Below are 16,039 nucleotides of genomic sequence, written 5' to 3'. Positions count from 1 at the left end.
TTTTCATACCCCCTTGGAAGAAAGTTAAAATGAAACAACAAGGTTTCTTCATTACTTTGAAGATGTGGATGTTTTGCTGTGGATTTAATGTGTTCATTTAGAAGAAATAAGATGCCTCCCTCTGCGATGAGCAGGTGTCCTGTCCAGGGTGTACCCTGCCTTGTGCTTATTGCTTGCTAGGACAGGCTCTGGGCTCCCCTGTGACAAAGCAATGGGGAAAATGGATGGATTAACAGGCCCAAAAAGAACTCTTTACTCATTTGCATGTTTTAATTCCGGGTTACCTCTAAACAAAAAAGATCTTTATTTTTCCTTTCATCATATCAAATGCTATTAGTATAGATCAATGGATCACCATTTTCCTTTTTAATTAATTTTTAATTAAAGAGGCACTATGCAAAGAGGAAAGCAGGACCTGTCTAACATTTGTGAAAATACTTAATCTCCTTTCACTGCTAGAAGACACTGTTTTCATCACGTGGAGACAGTGTAGTTACAGTAGATAACAGCTTTAAAGACAGGTAGACAGAACACAATAAAAATGAAAGTTCAACAGTAATATAATTTAGTACTCCCACAGATGTTATGCTGGGCCTCTGTTAATATGGTGTGTATTTCAGAAGGTTCTGAAATATTTGGACTTCAATTACAGTCACATGAGGATATTATAAGGGTAATCCTAAGAGCAACAGTTTAATCTGTTTTTATTCAGATTGAGAACACAGAATTGTTCTGACCCAGAGTATATCGGGACAGGAAAGTGAAATTTGTCCTTTTTAAATCTTTATTTCAGATCAAACAATTAAAACGAGGCAAAAGTATAGCACTTCAGATTTTGTTTCTAGGTATTTTGTGAAGCTATGTTGTGTTCAACACCTCATTTCAGGTGAGAATAAGTCTCATTCAAAATGGCTGAAAGTTGTTTCTAATCTAAGTGTTACACATTGCATTGATTGTGAAAATATGCAAGAGCTCTGAATGTCCAGCCCGTGAAGTTTACCTTTTAGCTCTACCTCTTCAGGTAGGAGGCATAAACCTTGATGAGGACTAGAGAATTGTCTATGATGGGAAGTAAGCAATTGTGAAAATAAGAGCAAAGCAAATTACAGTTAATGCCACTGCAGAGATGTTGGGCTTTGCAACAATATGGAAAGATTGCTCACTCCTCCAGTACTTTTTTCCCCCAATCAAGACCATGATGTCCAAGGAAGATGACAGTAGTTCCTGACATTATTCAAATTATAAAGAAAACCCCTAGAGAGCAGCAAAAGAGATTACAGTCAATCTCTAGAGTGCAGGGGTGGAAATATCAGATAATTTGCAAAGAAGTACATAGATGAGCACCAACCATTTTGGAACAAAGATTTATGGATAGGCGACCATAAACCTTTATCAAAGGCATAAGTGTGGAGAGGAAGAGCAGACGCATTAGTCAGCAATTCAAGCAAGACAAGGACTCAAAACATACTGCACACTTAACCAAAGACATTGCCAGGAAGACAAATGGAAACTGGGAATGATCTGAATCTTCCCATGTATGAATTGTATGAACGTACAATTTACTTGTTGAAGAGGAAACTAAAGTCAGGAGAACTCTTAAAGAAGCAACTAGGAAGTGGCTACAGTTGAGGCCTGACAAAGCACCTCAAACGAACTAACAAGAGCTGGTGACAGCAAAGGGTCACAAATAACAATACTGTACTAACTTGTTTAATGTACTCCAAGTTCATTTGTCCCACTGCGGACCTGAAATTGGGGGAGATTGAACACAAAAACATTTTTGCTCTAACACAGCTTAACATATGCATTAAAAATGAGAAAAGCCAACATTCTGTACTTCTGCCTCATATTTCTGTTTTGATCTGAAATACAAATTTTCAGTAGTACATATCACAAATGACAAATTTCACTTCTTGAAATTAAGATTAAGCTTTTTGTTGTATATAGATGGGGGTTCCTAATATTTGGGCTAGAGGGAGTCATACATGTTTTGACTGCAGATCTGTGGAGATTAAAACCTGGTTCATTAAAATAATTTCAGCTGCTAACCTTTGCAATAGGGCAAGAGCAACTGACCTGTGGTTCCCATTACAGTCAAGTAACTGGCACCAATTGGCTTATAGTAAATATGCTGGAGTTCAAATGCCCCCATCCTGTACTCATTGCAGCTGTTGGTAAGAGGTGTCCTGAATGTACATATGTTGTATTTAATACATAATTCAGACCTAAAAGCTGTGCTCGGCAGCATTGATCCTTGAGGAACACAGATCTTGTTGTTATTCTACCTAAATTTCAATTGGAATAGGACTGATAGGAACAAGCATGACCCAGCACTGGCGGGCTGAAGATCGAGTCACACAGGCTGGTCAGTATTGCCTTAAATCTGTTTTAGTTTTAATACCTTTCATTTTTGATGCTCAGAGTAATGGCCACAAGCTCTGGCTTATGAGATTTGTGTTTTTATTTATATAAACATAGTTTTTCATAGACATTCTCTATTCTTCTAATATACAGCATTTGTACAGTACCCTACATTAAAAGTGACTTTGTGAAGAGTGTTCAGATGACTCTCACTGTGAAAAGGTGCTCTAGTCTACAAAATAGAATTAACAGTATTTACTATAACTGCTAGACATCTTCAAGTTTCTGTGTTGTGCTCTTACATCAGTCTCTGAAAAATCTGTTATTTGTGCCCCAGAACAATGTAGGCTTGCTCTTTTCTGGAATTAATTTCCTTTTCAGAAAGATTACTCTAGAAGCATGACACATTTAATAGAAGAGCAACAACAAATTGTCTGCTGTGCTTTTGCTAACAGTACATGATTATATTATACAGCCTTGTGCAGTTCATATGAGAGCAATGATCCCGGTAACATTTAGTCCTGTCAGTACTGTATCCACAATAGCAATTCATCTTCTCCTTTGCAATACAACAAGCGCTGGAACATGATCATTTTTATGCTTCACTTTTTCCAGCTATACAATTTCCATACATCTGAAAAGAAGACTCAATCATTGTGGGTAAAGTACTTTGTAGACTGCAAAATATGAAGGAGACAGGTGACTTATTCTTCATGAGCAAAGTCGTCGAGTCATGTGCAACTCTGTTTAAACATAAAATATTAAGGCTGAAGACAAAAGGAATTCTTATTCCTATTGGCAATTTATCAATCCTGGACACTGATGAGGTTGTTTCTGGACATTGGTATGACTGGCAGTACAACAATTTGTAAATCATTTTAGTGCCACCCCTGTGAAAAGCAGGATCCTGTAGTTTTCACACCAAATAGCTTCCTCTTTATTTCATTTGTCAAAATTAACCTGATCTATAGCTGCTGAATGAAGACTCCCTGAAACCTGGATGAACTGGCTCTCTCTCCAGGTTCTGGATCAGGGACTGGGTTAGTGCGATCGTGTGCTTGTTATATATGATCCAAAACTAAGTTCAGAAGCACAAAGGATAGCTTAAACCTGCACCACAACCAACAACCCAAGACAAACAGGAGGTAATGACAACAGTGTACACAGTCACAATTCATGGGATCATTAATTACCCAGGGAGCTGCGGAAGACTGCATCTTTAAAATGCTTTCAAGTTTTCATTTTGTAACTTAGCAGGCATCATGTAAAAGAAAGAAACCTGCTAACAGATTGCTGAATTGTTGAGAAATGCTTCCCTCTTCCTTGCTATCAGTCTGCCATTTATATTACCCGTTTATAATGGGAGGACGCTTTCTGACCATATGAATTAAACACTATTACAACCTCTTTGCTGCTGAAACGTATAAGCTTATTCAGTCCATTAGAAAAACATAATGCTATTACCATTGAACAGTACGGAAATATGGAAAACGAAAAAGGGAGGAAATGTCTTTTAAATGACGTCTGTTGGTTTGAAAAGTGTCCAATAGGGTTTTATAAATGAAACTCTTGTGAGCAATTTATAAATTTCAGCTTCCCGGCTCCCCCTACTAAGTCACACATTGTGTCAGACAGGTTATGCGTTAGCTTATTCACTCCATGGCATTGTTTCGTGCAACTTTTCAGCAACAGAGGGAATAGGCAGCAAGGTGCCTACGCCACATTGACAGAGATGGTCATCCAGACAGCTTCCTGGATGATCCTGGAAGGGCTGCTCAATCCTGCTGCCTGTGGGTTCGAGACCGCTCGAGTCCGTGTATGTCTAGAAGGCATTGCGAAGAGCACACAACGCCACCGTGGCAGAAAAACAAAAATGCCTCCCCCCCCCCCTCCGATGCATGGATACGGGAGGAGATTCAGACAGTGCAGTGAGAAATACAGTGAGAACCTCGCCTCTTCTTGCTTCTGCAGTCAGGGCTTGCTGCCCCCTCGACAGTGCTGTCCCTGCTTCTCCTAAGGGTGGTGGACCCACCTTCCAGCAGCACAGTGCCATCCAAGTCCCCTGGCAGCTTCCCGCGCCGCTGTCCCCGAGCCGATCCGGACCTCCGCGGGGGTTCGAAAGGGCTTCTGCAATGGCAATGTGGAGAGGAAGGCCAGTGGGGGGAGAAGGGCGTGGAGGAGGCGGGTTCTAGCTGGCGGGCAGGGCGGGGTCTGAGACGTGCCTCTGGATCTCGCCAGGCCCCGAGGAGCTCTCCAGGTGCTCCGGGAGGGAGGGGAAGCGCTGGCTCCCCGAGAGCCCAGGAGTCCCGCTGGCTGCCAGGGGCCGGGGGTGACCCAGCCCGGGCGGGGCGGCTGGCTCCGTCTCGGGGTAGATGGGCATGGTTTCATCCGAAGCCACTGTCAGGTGGATCCCGCTGGACAGGGAGTCCCGGGACTTGAGGTTGAACTTGTCCAAGTCGGGGTAGTCGGGGCTCTGGGGGCGAACAAAGCAACAGAGACATTATCCTTGCAGTGAATGTGCTAGATCTTAAAAGAAAAAAATAGAAGGATTTGGAAAAACACGTCATCATGTGCTAATAGAGCCATGGTTGTAGTTTCTCATTTTCCCTTGATCATATCTTATCAGAAGTATGAACCTATAAGTTCACTAGTACACCTTTTGAGATGTCATCTATTCTCTAGGTTGCTCTCTGACGTTACTGATAGCTGATACCATAACCTTCCTCTGAAGCCTGCTGTGAAGACTTTGTAGCTGTGGTCGCTCTAGGAGCGGGGAGTGTTATCAGATACTCACTATGTCACATAGCCCTGCTGCACAGCTGCACACTGACATCAGAAGAATGATGACAATGAATGTATGATACATAATGGCTTCCAAAAGCCTTGGAACGGCTGTAATTTCTGATTTAAAGCCAAGTGTTTAGCATTTGAAATCATGAGATTCATATGAATGATAAAAAAAGTATAATCCATCTATTTTCTAACCACTTTATCCAATATAGAGTTGTGTGGGAGTGAGAGCCCTCCTTAGGAAGCAATGGCAAGGCACACCCTGGACAGGACGGCTGTCCATCACGGGCCACATAGATACAGCACACAGTGTGCCCTGCGATGGACTAGCGTCCCTGTCCAGGGTGTATCCCATCTTGTGCCTGTTGCCTGCTGTGACCCTGAACTGGATAAAGTGGTTAAAAAAGTATGCATGTAGTTTTCTACCTTTCACAATGTCAGGCTCCATTTGTGCAGCTGGGTGTACTGACCAGATTGCTGTCTGTCTGACTTCTCTCGCAGGTATATTACTTGTTAAACAGGGTGATGTGTATCATTGTTTTTCAGAACAACGTTTTGTGTTAAAGTAAATACAAATGGAAAATATTGTATAGATTCACGATGAGCAGAACGCCCCCTTTCGTTTGCAAGAGTTTTTATGTTCTCATTTGTGCTTGTCACAAATGTCAGTAAACATTTATTAAACTTAACAGTATCAATGTATTACTCTTTTGTTTTCCAATGTTTTTCTGTTATTCTGTGGGTTGTACTGACTAGATTTAAGATTTATCATAGTAGAACCTAAAAAGAGTTGTATCAAACAATCAAATTATTTTAGATATATATTACGATAAGCTGACTGCACATCAGTTGAGTTTCTTTCCTGAGTTTCTATTCAAATCAAATCAATATACAATATTTCAGATGAGAACAAGCCATCCAGCCAAGCCTAAGTCTCCAGGAATAAGGTTGAGGTTAGTCTCTGATGGTATTATTCTAGTGGATTGGTGTGCAGACTAACGCCCTCAACCCACTGCAACAAGAGGTTGCAGTGTTCAGTTTTAGATAGGCCAACTGGTACCTGTAGCGGTGATGTCAAGCTGTCGATCTGCACGGGGGCAATGGGTGCCATGCTGTGCAGGACTTGCGCTCCAGTGCTGTAGAGGGCAGGGGGTGGAAGGGTACTGGGCGAGACGGCACTGTAGGCAGGGGGCACCGGTGCCATCTGTCTCTGAAGCAACTGCAAGATCACGTTGATGTCGGCCGTCATCCGGGTCTCCAATCTAAGGAAGGCAGACGTGTGAAAACAGGGTAGTGTTTGTTATTCTAATACTCGTTACTGCTCCTCTGACACACAACTTTCTCCCTGGTGCTCAGTTTCTATTTTCACTGGAATCTACCGTGATGAATTCTGGGTCTTGCTCTACTGACTGTTTTCCTCTTAGATCCCCAGGACTGGATTCGTACTGTGATGTTATGAAATCTCAACAACCGAAGCTTCAAGTACGATGGATCAGCTCATTAAGGATGGCGCGTCTAAAACATAATTGAATTCTTGGCCCACATACCCCAGCTTACCTTCTTTCAATGGCTTGATTATGTCTGTGACTGCCCCCCCTGAGATTTGATCATTTGTCATTTTTAATATTTATTCCTTAGAGTGTCCACTGATTCTCATTCCAACCTACATTCTCAGTTAACTGATCTACGTAATTATTGGCCCTCTGGGAACATTTCTATAGGTATTTTGAAGTAAGAATTTAAAAGATGCAATTGATTCAATGTAGGAAAGCTACTCTGCACCCTCATTCCTCATGTTTGTAACGTTGTTATGTCCTTTTTAAGTAAGTTAATTCTGCACTCCGCAGAGAGAGTTTGTCAGCCCTCATTCTAAACCACTTTCCACTGCACTGGACAGTCAGAGCAGCAAGTTTATCTCCATTCTGTGATGGCTCGACCTGTGTCAGGTCCCGTCCTCCGCCCTGCTCGGCGTTCAGGGGCGCCGCTGCTGTGCTCACCTGTTGAGCTGCGACTGGAGGAGCTCCAGGCGGGACTCCAGCTCGCTGGGCCGGTCCTCGGCGCAAGGCGCGGGGTGGAAGGTGGCGCGCACCGAGCAGGAGTGGTGGGGGCTCTCGGAGAACTGGCTGGGCCGGCGGTCAGGCCAGAATCCGTACAGGCTGGGCATGTTGAGGGTGGCCGCTAAAAGACACGAGGAGGAAAACGGCCTTAGCGCTTACACCGGGCTGATATGAGAATGCGTGCTTTCTCTGTGACGCAGTACAGAAAGTCCCCCGACTCAAAACACAAAAGCTTTCAGCGAGATACACTTCCTGACTTTTACTCCTCTTTGGACCTGCACCATTTTTAAGGATGAAAATTACTGAACAAAAACAATGCAGAGAAGCATTAAGAATGTAACAGATTTTGGAAGAAGCCTGAATTGGTTAGACAATGGATGGATGGATAACAATTCCCTTTCTGGTGAAGGACATTGTCCCTTTAGCAGAGTCAAATCTCTGATATTTCTTGTCTTTTATTACATAATTCAAGAGCAGCTCTTCAAATTCACCCTTTCTCTGGACAACTGAATGCACTGTAACAGAAATGTGAGACAGGGTTATTGATGGCGTCTTGAGAAGCCTCGACCCACTCCAACCCTGTCTGCTAAAATGTATAGTTTCATCTAATTATATATGTATGTAAAATGCCTCAAGAATACTCTGATTTAAAGGCGCTATATAAAAAAAACAATAATTGATGGATCAATGTAAGAAATGGACTCTGGTCTGCTGACCCATTGAGTTCAGTACACCAGTGTGGAAGAGCAGAGAGCAGCAAGCACTCAGATGGAGGGGTCTAACTTATTAGTATCTGTACCTGCGTAAGAGTGCCCTCGGTCCAGCGGACCCCCAATACTGGCTGTGTTGCCTGCGGGGGGCAGCAAGTTGACCACAGTAGTGGGATAGTCACGTGTGTCGCTCCCAGGAGCATACAGCTCCCCCTTGCTGTGTGCCATGGGTTTCATCTCATCCTCACTGGACTGGGAACAGGAGCTGGGGCTGCTGCACAACTCATCCCAGAGAGGCCGCTGGGGTGTCCCCCGGTGGTTGCCCATGGCAGGGCAGGCTTGATTCGGGTAGGGGTCTTCCCTGTCCATCCCATCTGGACAGAAGGACAGTACAAATAAATACTGACCAAAGAAGAAAAACAGCATTTTTACCCTCACAGACGTAATACTGACACATTCCACAAACTAATTTCGGAAGTGCAACGCACACTCAAACTAATTTGACAGCAATTACGTGTGTATTGAAACTGATCCACCCAGGCAAGTCATCATAAAAATTTGCAATTACCTAATTCTTTTAAAATATGTCTTAATATAGTTGGAGAAAAAGAAAACATTCATTAACACCAAAACAATCAGTTAATGAAGGCAAGGGGTGACAGAGCAGGGGTCAGAGTTCAAGCAAAGCCAAACATGAGAATAAACACAGAGGCAACTCAGTGACAGAACTGTGAGCTCTGTCAGGTCCGAGTATTTCTCCTGAGGAGACTGGGGTGATAAACCAGTTCTGGTTTCTGTGGGAGCTGGAGATGGGAGACGGGTTGGTGATGATGTCACCAGCAGCTGCTGCTCCTCAGCCACTTGGCCGAGTGCGACACCCAGAAGTGATGAACTGAGCTTCTTTCATTTGGATCGCCACACGCACTTACCCGGGCGGTTCCGGTGGTGCAGGGAGTTTTTTCGGCGCCGGGGCCGGCGGTACCCGCAGTCGGAGTCTTCGCTGGTCAGGGGGTGGGCAATTCGATCTGCCTGAGACAGCACAGTGTCAGCGACTCGGCAGCCTGGCCGGCGCCATCTGACGGCACACAGCTGAACCACACCGCCAGCTGACCTGCTCTTCAATTACACAATGCCATTTCTCTACGGGTATTTCAACACCCACTCCCCTGAAACATCCAACAAATTTATTAGAAGGTCAAAAAGTGCCAGTTCCTGAAATTCAGAATCCACTTCAGTCCTCAATAAAAGGAAACAGCTGCAGATAAGATGCTCAATCATTCCCTTGCATTTAGCTCACTCTGTTCTAATTGTCTTTGCAGCCCATGTCTCCCTGCAGGACTCTCCCCAAGCCCCAGCTCTCCAGCATCTGAACTACAGATTTTAAAAAGTGAGATTTCCCAGCTCAGAATTCAACAGAAATGAAACCGTCTGTTGGACCATAATCATAATTGACCTGACCGTAATGAACGCAATAATAGCGTCATTGCAAAATGCATTGGGACTATGAAAGAAGCATCCCCCCCAAAATTGTGTTTTTCCAGTGACCGCCTTCATCCAGTTCACCTCCAGACCTGTTCAGCTCCTAGAATCTTATCTTACCTTGTTCAGCTCCTTATCTAATCTAGTTCCCCTTTCTTGCTTCTGCAACACTGCAGAGACTTCTGGTTTGCTCTTAATGACTTCATTTAGTCAATTGTAATCAATTAATTGCTCTTAATTATGGCACAGACAGGGTATCACTGGTCTGGGCTGTTTATAGGTCTGTGTTTCTGTATTTTGTAAGTGCACTTGTATGTACTTATGAATGTACTCTTCATATACGACCTTCCTGCTTCTTGTTCTAATCCCACTTTGCAGACCACGGAGCTGCAGCCCATCCCGATCAGGAGCTCTGAAACAGAGCAGCGCTGGCTCTGCCGGAGGCTGGCATGACACTCACATCTCTCAGGTTGAAGGTGATCTCCAGGTTGCTCCAGAAATTGTCGGAGAAATCGGGGTACATGTCCAGCACCTCCAGCAGGTCCTCGCGCTGGATCTTATGCAGATCGCAGTAGGTGAGAGCACGCACGTCGGAGTTGGACTTGCCAGGGCGGGCATAGAGGCTGATCGGCTCCCCAAAGGTGTCGTTCTTTCCTGGCGGGACAAAGAGCACGTGGCGTCACAGAACAGAGCCAGGGCAGCCAGCTTCCCCCGGCTTCACAGTCCCTGGACATCCTGACGCAGGACCGGACTTCACAGTGTCCCCAGACTAAAAAAACTGCGTGGACTGAGCTTTAAATCTTTGCGGAATTGTTGCTTGACAACATCCAGGAACCACTGCAGAACAGTATAGGTGAGGTCTTTGGCTGTAATCCTGTATAAAACAAAACAGCTGTCCACTGCAGGGCTCTCAGATGATAGAGAAGGCTATCTAAATGGGACTGTAAAGTGAAGGATATATTAACAGCCACCTATGAGTTGACTTTTCTATCCGATGAGATAACCCGTATTCTTCATAATTTCCACATCACACACATTTTCCTTAACACAACACATCACAGAGATTACAAATACACAATTCATTTAAAATAACCTAATTACCCTTGTACGCTATCGTCCACGTTTTTTAAATTTGTCATTTAGCCACTAGATGGCGCTAACAAACTTATCAGCAAAGGTCACAGAGTACGGAATACAGAAGAACTGTTATACTAAGAGACGCCGAGTACGATACTAGATTTTTTAAATCCAGTGGTCTTTTTGTGACATTTCAATAATCATATATTTAAATACAATTAAAGGTTAAGTGTGAAGGCTCTGAGTTAGGTTCATCAGCCAAAATGTTGTTTGTTCTTTTTACATTTAAGCTTGGAATTAGGCTTCACTTGTTCCTCTGCAATTTATGCACCCTGATACAGCTCCCCACTCTAATTTCTTCCTATATTAAATTATATCGCTTTGCTTAACTGTTTTTCTCAGTAAAGTTTCCATCTGCTTTTCATTAATTGCTGTTAATTAATTCCCTGATAGGTTCCTAATTTGCATTTGTCCATTAACTGCTAGAAATTTCACAGCAAGGTCGGCAGATTTGCATACTTGAAATTTAGTGATTCGACTGTAAAAAATTGATGAAGAATTGGTTACAGTCCTGATATAAATTTCAGTAATTTATTTGAATTCCCATGTTAGATAATGTAATTATCCTATGAGCAAATGCTGCTAAAATAATTCACAATAAAAATCCGTAACAGAATTAAACCTTCATGTGAAAAACTGATGAATACACAAACAGCTACTTATATGAATATGAAACATACCCTCATTCATCATGAGGTTAATCAATACACTCTCAATTTTGGAATTGATTATGTCCAAAGTTTTTCTAATAGTATTAATACATCACAATTCACTTTAAATAGCTGTGCATTCACTTTGCAAAAAAATGAAAATAAACTGTCATTTTCTCTGATGTAAAATGTACCAATGAACTATCTGAGCTGAGGACACAAACTCCAAAAACAAGCGTCTTGCCTTGCCATAGAGCTGGTGAAGCACCCTGTGGTGGCGACTGTCATTGTGCATAAAGAAAATTTTGGGAGTACAGTATGTATTTAAATGTCATTATTTGAATAGGTCAGTTTATAAGAACCCTTCTTCACAATCCCCTTATTGTGTTCCGATATTGCTTCCTGCACTATACAAAAGCCACGGGAGTTATTAATGTATAAATCACTCCAGCACATCCCTGCATGAAGAATGAATTGTGATTTCTCACTGTAACTGCTGTAAGTCTTCCTGGGTACAGGAGCTAGCCAAACAGAAACAGAACACAGCCAGACACCGGACAGGGACTCACCCAGGATGGCCACCACCACATCTTCGCGCAAGATCTCTATGGAGCCCCTGGAGATGAAGTAGAGGGCGGTGAGCACGTCGCCGTAGTGCACCAGCGTGTCCCCCGGGGGGGCGTGCGTGGTCTTGAAGCGCATGGCCAGGGCACGCAGGCAGCCCTTGCTGGCCCCGCGGAAGGCCTTGCAGTTCTGCAGCAGGGTGCGGTTCAGGTGGAGGCAGATGTCCGCCTGCAGGCACTCTGGAAAACCCTTCAACACCTGCCCACGCGCCGGGAGAGGAAGAGGGGGAACTCCCATTAGCAACCAGCCACTAGCAGTCTGTCAATCCTATCAATAAAAGCAGATCAGACAGCAAGCAAGCCAGCTGGCAACCTTAACGTTAGGAGTCAGACCTGCACCGAATTAAACCCGAACCAGACAGCAGGACACGATTAGCCACTCTGGGATTGGCTGAACTTGGGTACTACAGGGTCATGGGGTCATGGCCCAGGAGAACACTTCTCAGCTCACTGTGATAAATACTAGTATAGAGTATATATTACTATATACAAGTATAAAGAAGCTGTAAGCTGTGCTGGAAATTGAGCCTCACACTAGTGACACTGCCTTTTGGCAGCTGCATGGCCAGCCATAGGTAAAAGGATCTTGGTGATACTTTGGGTGGCCATGGTTTGCTCGGCAATTATAAACTGTGAGTGAGTAGAAAACATATTCACTAAGATCAATATATTGATTTCTCTTCACTCCATTGTGTCCTTGTGGCAATACTTTTCAGAGCTCAGGTTCATCTCATTGTTTAATGTGTTGAATCTAAATGTGGGATCCTGGCCTTATTAACTACTTGATTGTCACCAAAAGTAAGCAAAGTTTTATTTTTTGTACCCCAGTCATGGATTGTAACTATCGATAACAGGTCTATTTCTATGAGCTGCCTGCTACATCCAGGCTTTATGATATCTAATAATGTTCAAGAATATATGAGCAAAGAAAATAATTTAGTTATATGTTTAGATTTAGTTATCAACCTTTATGAATTGTTTTGATGGTTTCTACAAATTAATTTGTAAAATTAGAAAAAGTAAGCTAACTGAGATACTTTTTAAAAAGTTTTAAGACAGCAGATATTTAATTCTATTTTCTTTCTGGCCAAAACCTTTAAATATGATATAATGCAAAGATCTAGACAATTTGTAAACATGATACAGTCACTCTAAGAAAACACTCACACAGATACCATTTTCCTAAAGATAACTCCCTTGAGATTAGCTGAGTTGAAAAGAGACCAAGTTCTCAATAAGGACTGATGATTTCTGTGTGGAAATGAGCCAAATCACTGTGAGAAAGATATCAAGAGGTTATTTTCACCACCTACATTACTTCTCAACTGGCAGCCTCAGAAATGTATACAAAAAAGGTGTCATCAGCTCTTTTAGAAGGTAAAAGGCAATTTTTCTATTAAAATTACTAATTATTCCTCGTTTGCTATTTCTATTTCTATTGCTATTTTTGAATCGCTACTTGCAAATCCACTCATCAAACTGCTACAGCACTTGTACTGCAGCAGCACAGGGGCAAAGAAGCAAACAGATGTAACGGTGACAAAGTGGTTAGTAGTCCGGACTCCAACCTGCAAAGTCGTGGGTTCAAGGCATAGATGGACATTGCTGATATACCCTTAGCTTACTGTGATAAATACTAGTATGCAAAAAAGAGAAGGGATTAGAATGTCTGTAAACTGTGCTGGAAATTGAGCCTTTGACTAATAATACTGCCTGGCCCGTCTTATAGGCTAAGGGATTTGAATGGACGCCACATTGATGTCGTACTGTGGGAACCCCTGGCACAGCAGGTTAATGAACTGCCCTGGGCAATGATGTCCTGGCTATTATACCTCACGCTGATTCCTTGTCAGAAACCTGAGTCACCTCAGAAACCTTAAAACTGCTCCTTTCAGTGTGCAATTAATTTTTTTAATGTGATCCTGAGCTCCATGGAAACATCCTCACTCCTCATCCCTGAGTAACACTGTGAACACATGCAGACAGCAATGTTTTCTGTTGCCAGTGTATTTGGCCTGAGGTCTATCATATTGGAAGTCATGGCCCTGCTAGATTTATTCACCCAATTATGTGGGATATCGAGTGTGCTGAGCAGTTGTTAAGTCTCTGCGTTGGCACTGCTGTGATGGACTTCTTTAACATGAAATTGACAACCCAGCTTGTTCAATTTGCTGTTTGGCTTTTAGCAGGTATTTGCCAGGACAATTTGACTCACTGCAAGATGTGAGAGCTAGGAGGGTATTTTCAATGCTTGCATGTGGAAAGCTGTGGATTTTCACTCAGATTTACTCTAGATCATTGTACGTTTACATGAGATTAATATATCATGTGAGGGTGACAGGGAGATAGTATTGGCTAGTGAGACCTGGACCCTGGGAGTCAAAGATAGTGGAGTTGTCTATCAAGGCGGTGTGGTCTAAGGGTCAAGACTAAGGGGCTGTTACAGAGCTGCTCTGGGCAAATGGTTGGAGAAGTAGAACTAGCAGTGAATCTAGGACAAACAGTATTGAACTCAGGGTCACACCACTTGGCTTTGTTTGTAAAATGGTGCATAAATATTTACAGAATAAAAGAAAAACAGACATACATCTGTTAGTCGGTCAATTAGCCATTTTGGCAGTAGAACACACAATGTGGCCATTAGGTTATCTAACATCTTTTGTTCTTTGTTTTATCCTTTCAGTCTAAAACTACAGTGAAAAGAAACATATCAGTGAAAATATTGGTTTCTATTAAGAGGTAATAACTGGGCAGCTAACTTTGTCAGAAGTGCAAAAGATCCATTGGCAATTAAATTGGGAAGTCAAGGGTGCTTCTAAAGTACAGAATATCTGAAGACTGTAGTGTTTATACAGCAAAACATCTACAATACAAGAATGTATGCAGCTGTGGGACGATGTAATTACCCTACATCCAAGAAGAAGAAATAAACTTGTTGCCTAAATAATTTAATTATTTAAGTATAAACTGGCACCTAGTTGGAGGAAATAACCAAATTGCATTTGCTGTCAGAGACAGTTAGGTCAAGTATATTGAAAGTAAGCAAGCCCAGATGTGAGAGGCAGTAATTTAGTGTAGAGGCTTGACCAAGACAATCCCAGGCAACATATGAGTGTTTACAGACTCCTAGAGCTTAGGTAATAATACTATATTTCCCTGTCGTAGACAACAGCTAGTATGAGCTGACAGAAATCCATCAGGTTATTATTTATTTTTATAGCCTTAGTGGAGAGCTGGACTACACCCCTACAGCAGAGGACCTGATGTGTAACAGACAGAGTACCACTGTTCAGCTCGGAGAGCAGGGAAATACTTCATCTACAGTATACAGCACAAGTCAACAGACTTGAATAAACACTGCACAGGTCTATTTGCTCTGATTGTGCACCTCTATGCTCTGTTTAGGAAAAGATTGGGATTTCTATTCTATGTGATGCATTTTTGCACTTTTAAAAAATATTTTACAGTTCATTGGCTGTAAGGCATCTTGGATAACACTGAATACTAGCTGAATACTAACAAGAAAGAAAAAAAAGACAACTTGTAGCAACGATGAAAAGAAAAACACATTCTACTACGTCTTCTACTGCTACCATGCCTTTGGTAGAAGCTACTCTATTGATATGTGGCAACATGCACGCAGGTCTCTTTTCTATTCGTTGCCCTCTTCAGAGCTAGAACAGCGCATACTGACAGACAACTGTTCCTTAAATTTGAAAGATTTATCATAATGACCAGAAACAATCTCTACTTAACCTGGAAGAATAAACATGTCCACGTTGGCGATGGCTCCATGTGACCCTTTACCACAATCTGTATTTCAGTCACTTGCACCTCATATAGATTTCCCCAGCTGTTCTGTTGGGCATATCTGCATCAGAAAGACTCACTGCATTCATGTCGATGCCATTGGTGTAGGACCAGGCGTGCTGGAAGTACTCCTCCAGGCGCTGGCGCAGGCCGCTGGGGATCTGGTGGAAACGGATGAACTCTTTGACCCGCAGCATCTGGGTGTGGTAGCGCGCTGTGCCCGAGTACAGCCTCTGGATGATGGCCGACACGTTCCCAAAAATACTAGCATACATCAAGGCTGTGGAGAGACAAGCAGTCAGGACAGGGCCATGGTTACATGTCTCAGCGCACAGCGTATCAACAGGATCACATCTGCTGTACACAGTAAAACACACACCAACGTAGCAATCTGTACCGCTGTCCAAATAAATATCACGAAT

General features: G+C 42.8%; 1 protein-coding gene across 1 annotated transcript in view; it reads right to left on the bottom strand.

The window, feature by feature from the left end:
* Positions 1 to 280: 280 nt before the first annotated feature.
* The window catches only part of kcnh6a (potassium voltage-gated channel, subfamily H (eag-related), member 6a), an 80,935-nt gene continuing 65,176 nt past the window's right edge, over positions 281 to 16,039 (bottom strand). The window contains exons 9-16 of the mRNA XM_088623090.1: positions 15,698 to 15,897; positions 11,754 to 12,006; positions 9,858 to 10,051; positions 8,848 to 8,947; positions 8,008 to 8,292; positions 7,149 to 7,329; positions 6,212 to 6,413; positions 281 to 4,834 (exon numbers count right to left, since the gene is read on the bottom strand). Coding sequence (XP_088479216.1) covers positions 4,550 to 4,834; positions 6,212 to 6,413; positions 7,149 to 7,329; positions 8,008 to 8,292; positions 8,848 to 8,947; positions 9,858 to 10,051; positions 11,754 to 12,006; positions 15,698 to 15,897 — 1,700 coding nt within the window. The 3' untranslated portion in view covers positions 281 to 4,549. The remainder of the gene's footprint in view (positions 4,835 to 6,211; positions 6,414 to 7,148; positions 7,330 to 8,007; positions 8,293 to 8,847; positions 8,948 to 9,857; positions 10,052 to 11,753; positions 12,007 to 15,697; positions 15,898 to 16,039) is intronic.

The sequence above is a fragment of the Lepisosteus platostomus genome, chromosome 28 (assembly GCF_059453375.1).
Source record: "Lepisosteus platostomus isolate fLepPlt1 chromosome 28, fLepPlt1.hap1, whole genome shotgun sequence".
Classification (NCBI taxonomy): domain Eukaryota; kingdom Metazoa; phylum Chordata; class Actinopteri; order Semionotiformes; family Lepisosteidae; genus Lepisosteus; species Lepisosteus platostomus.
This window is presented reverse-complemented; position numbering and strand designations above follow the sequence as displayed.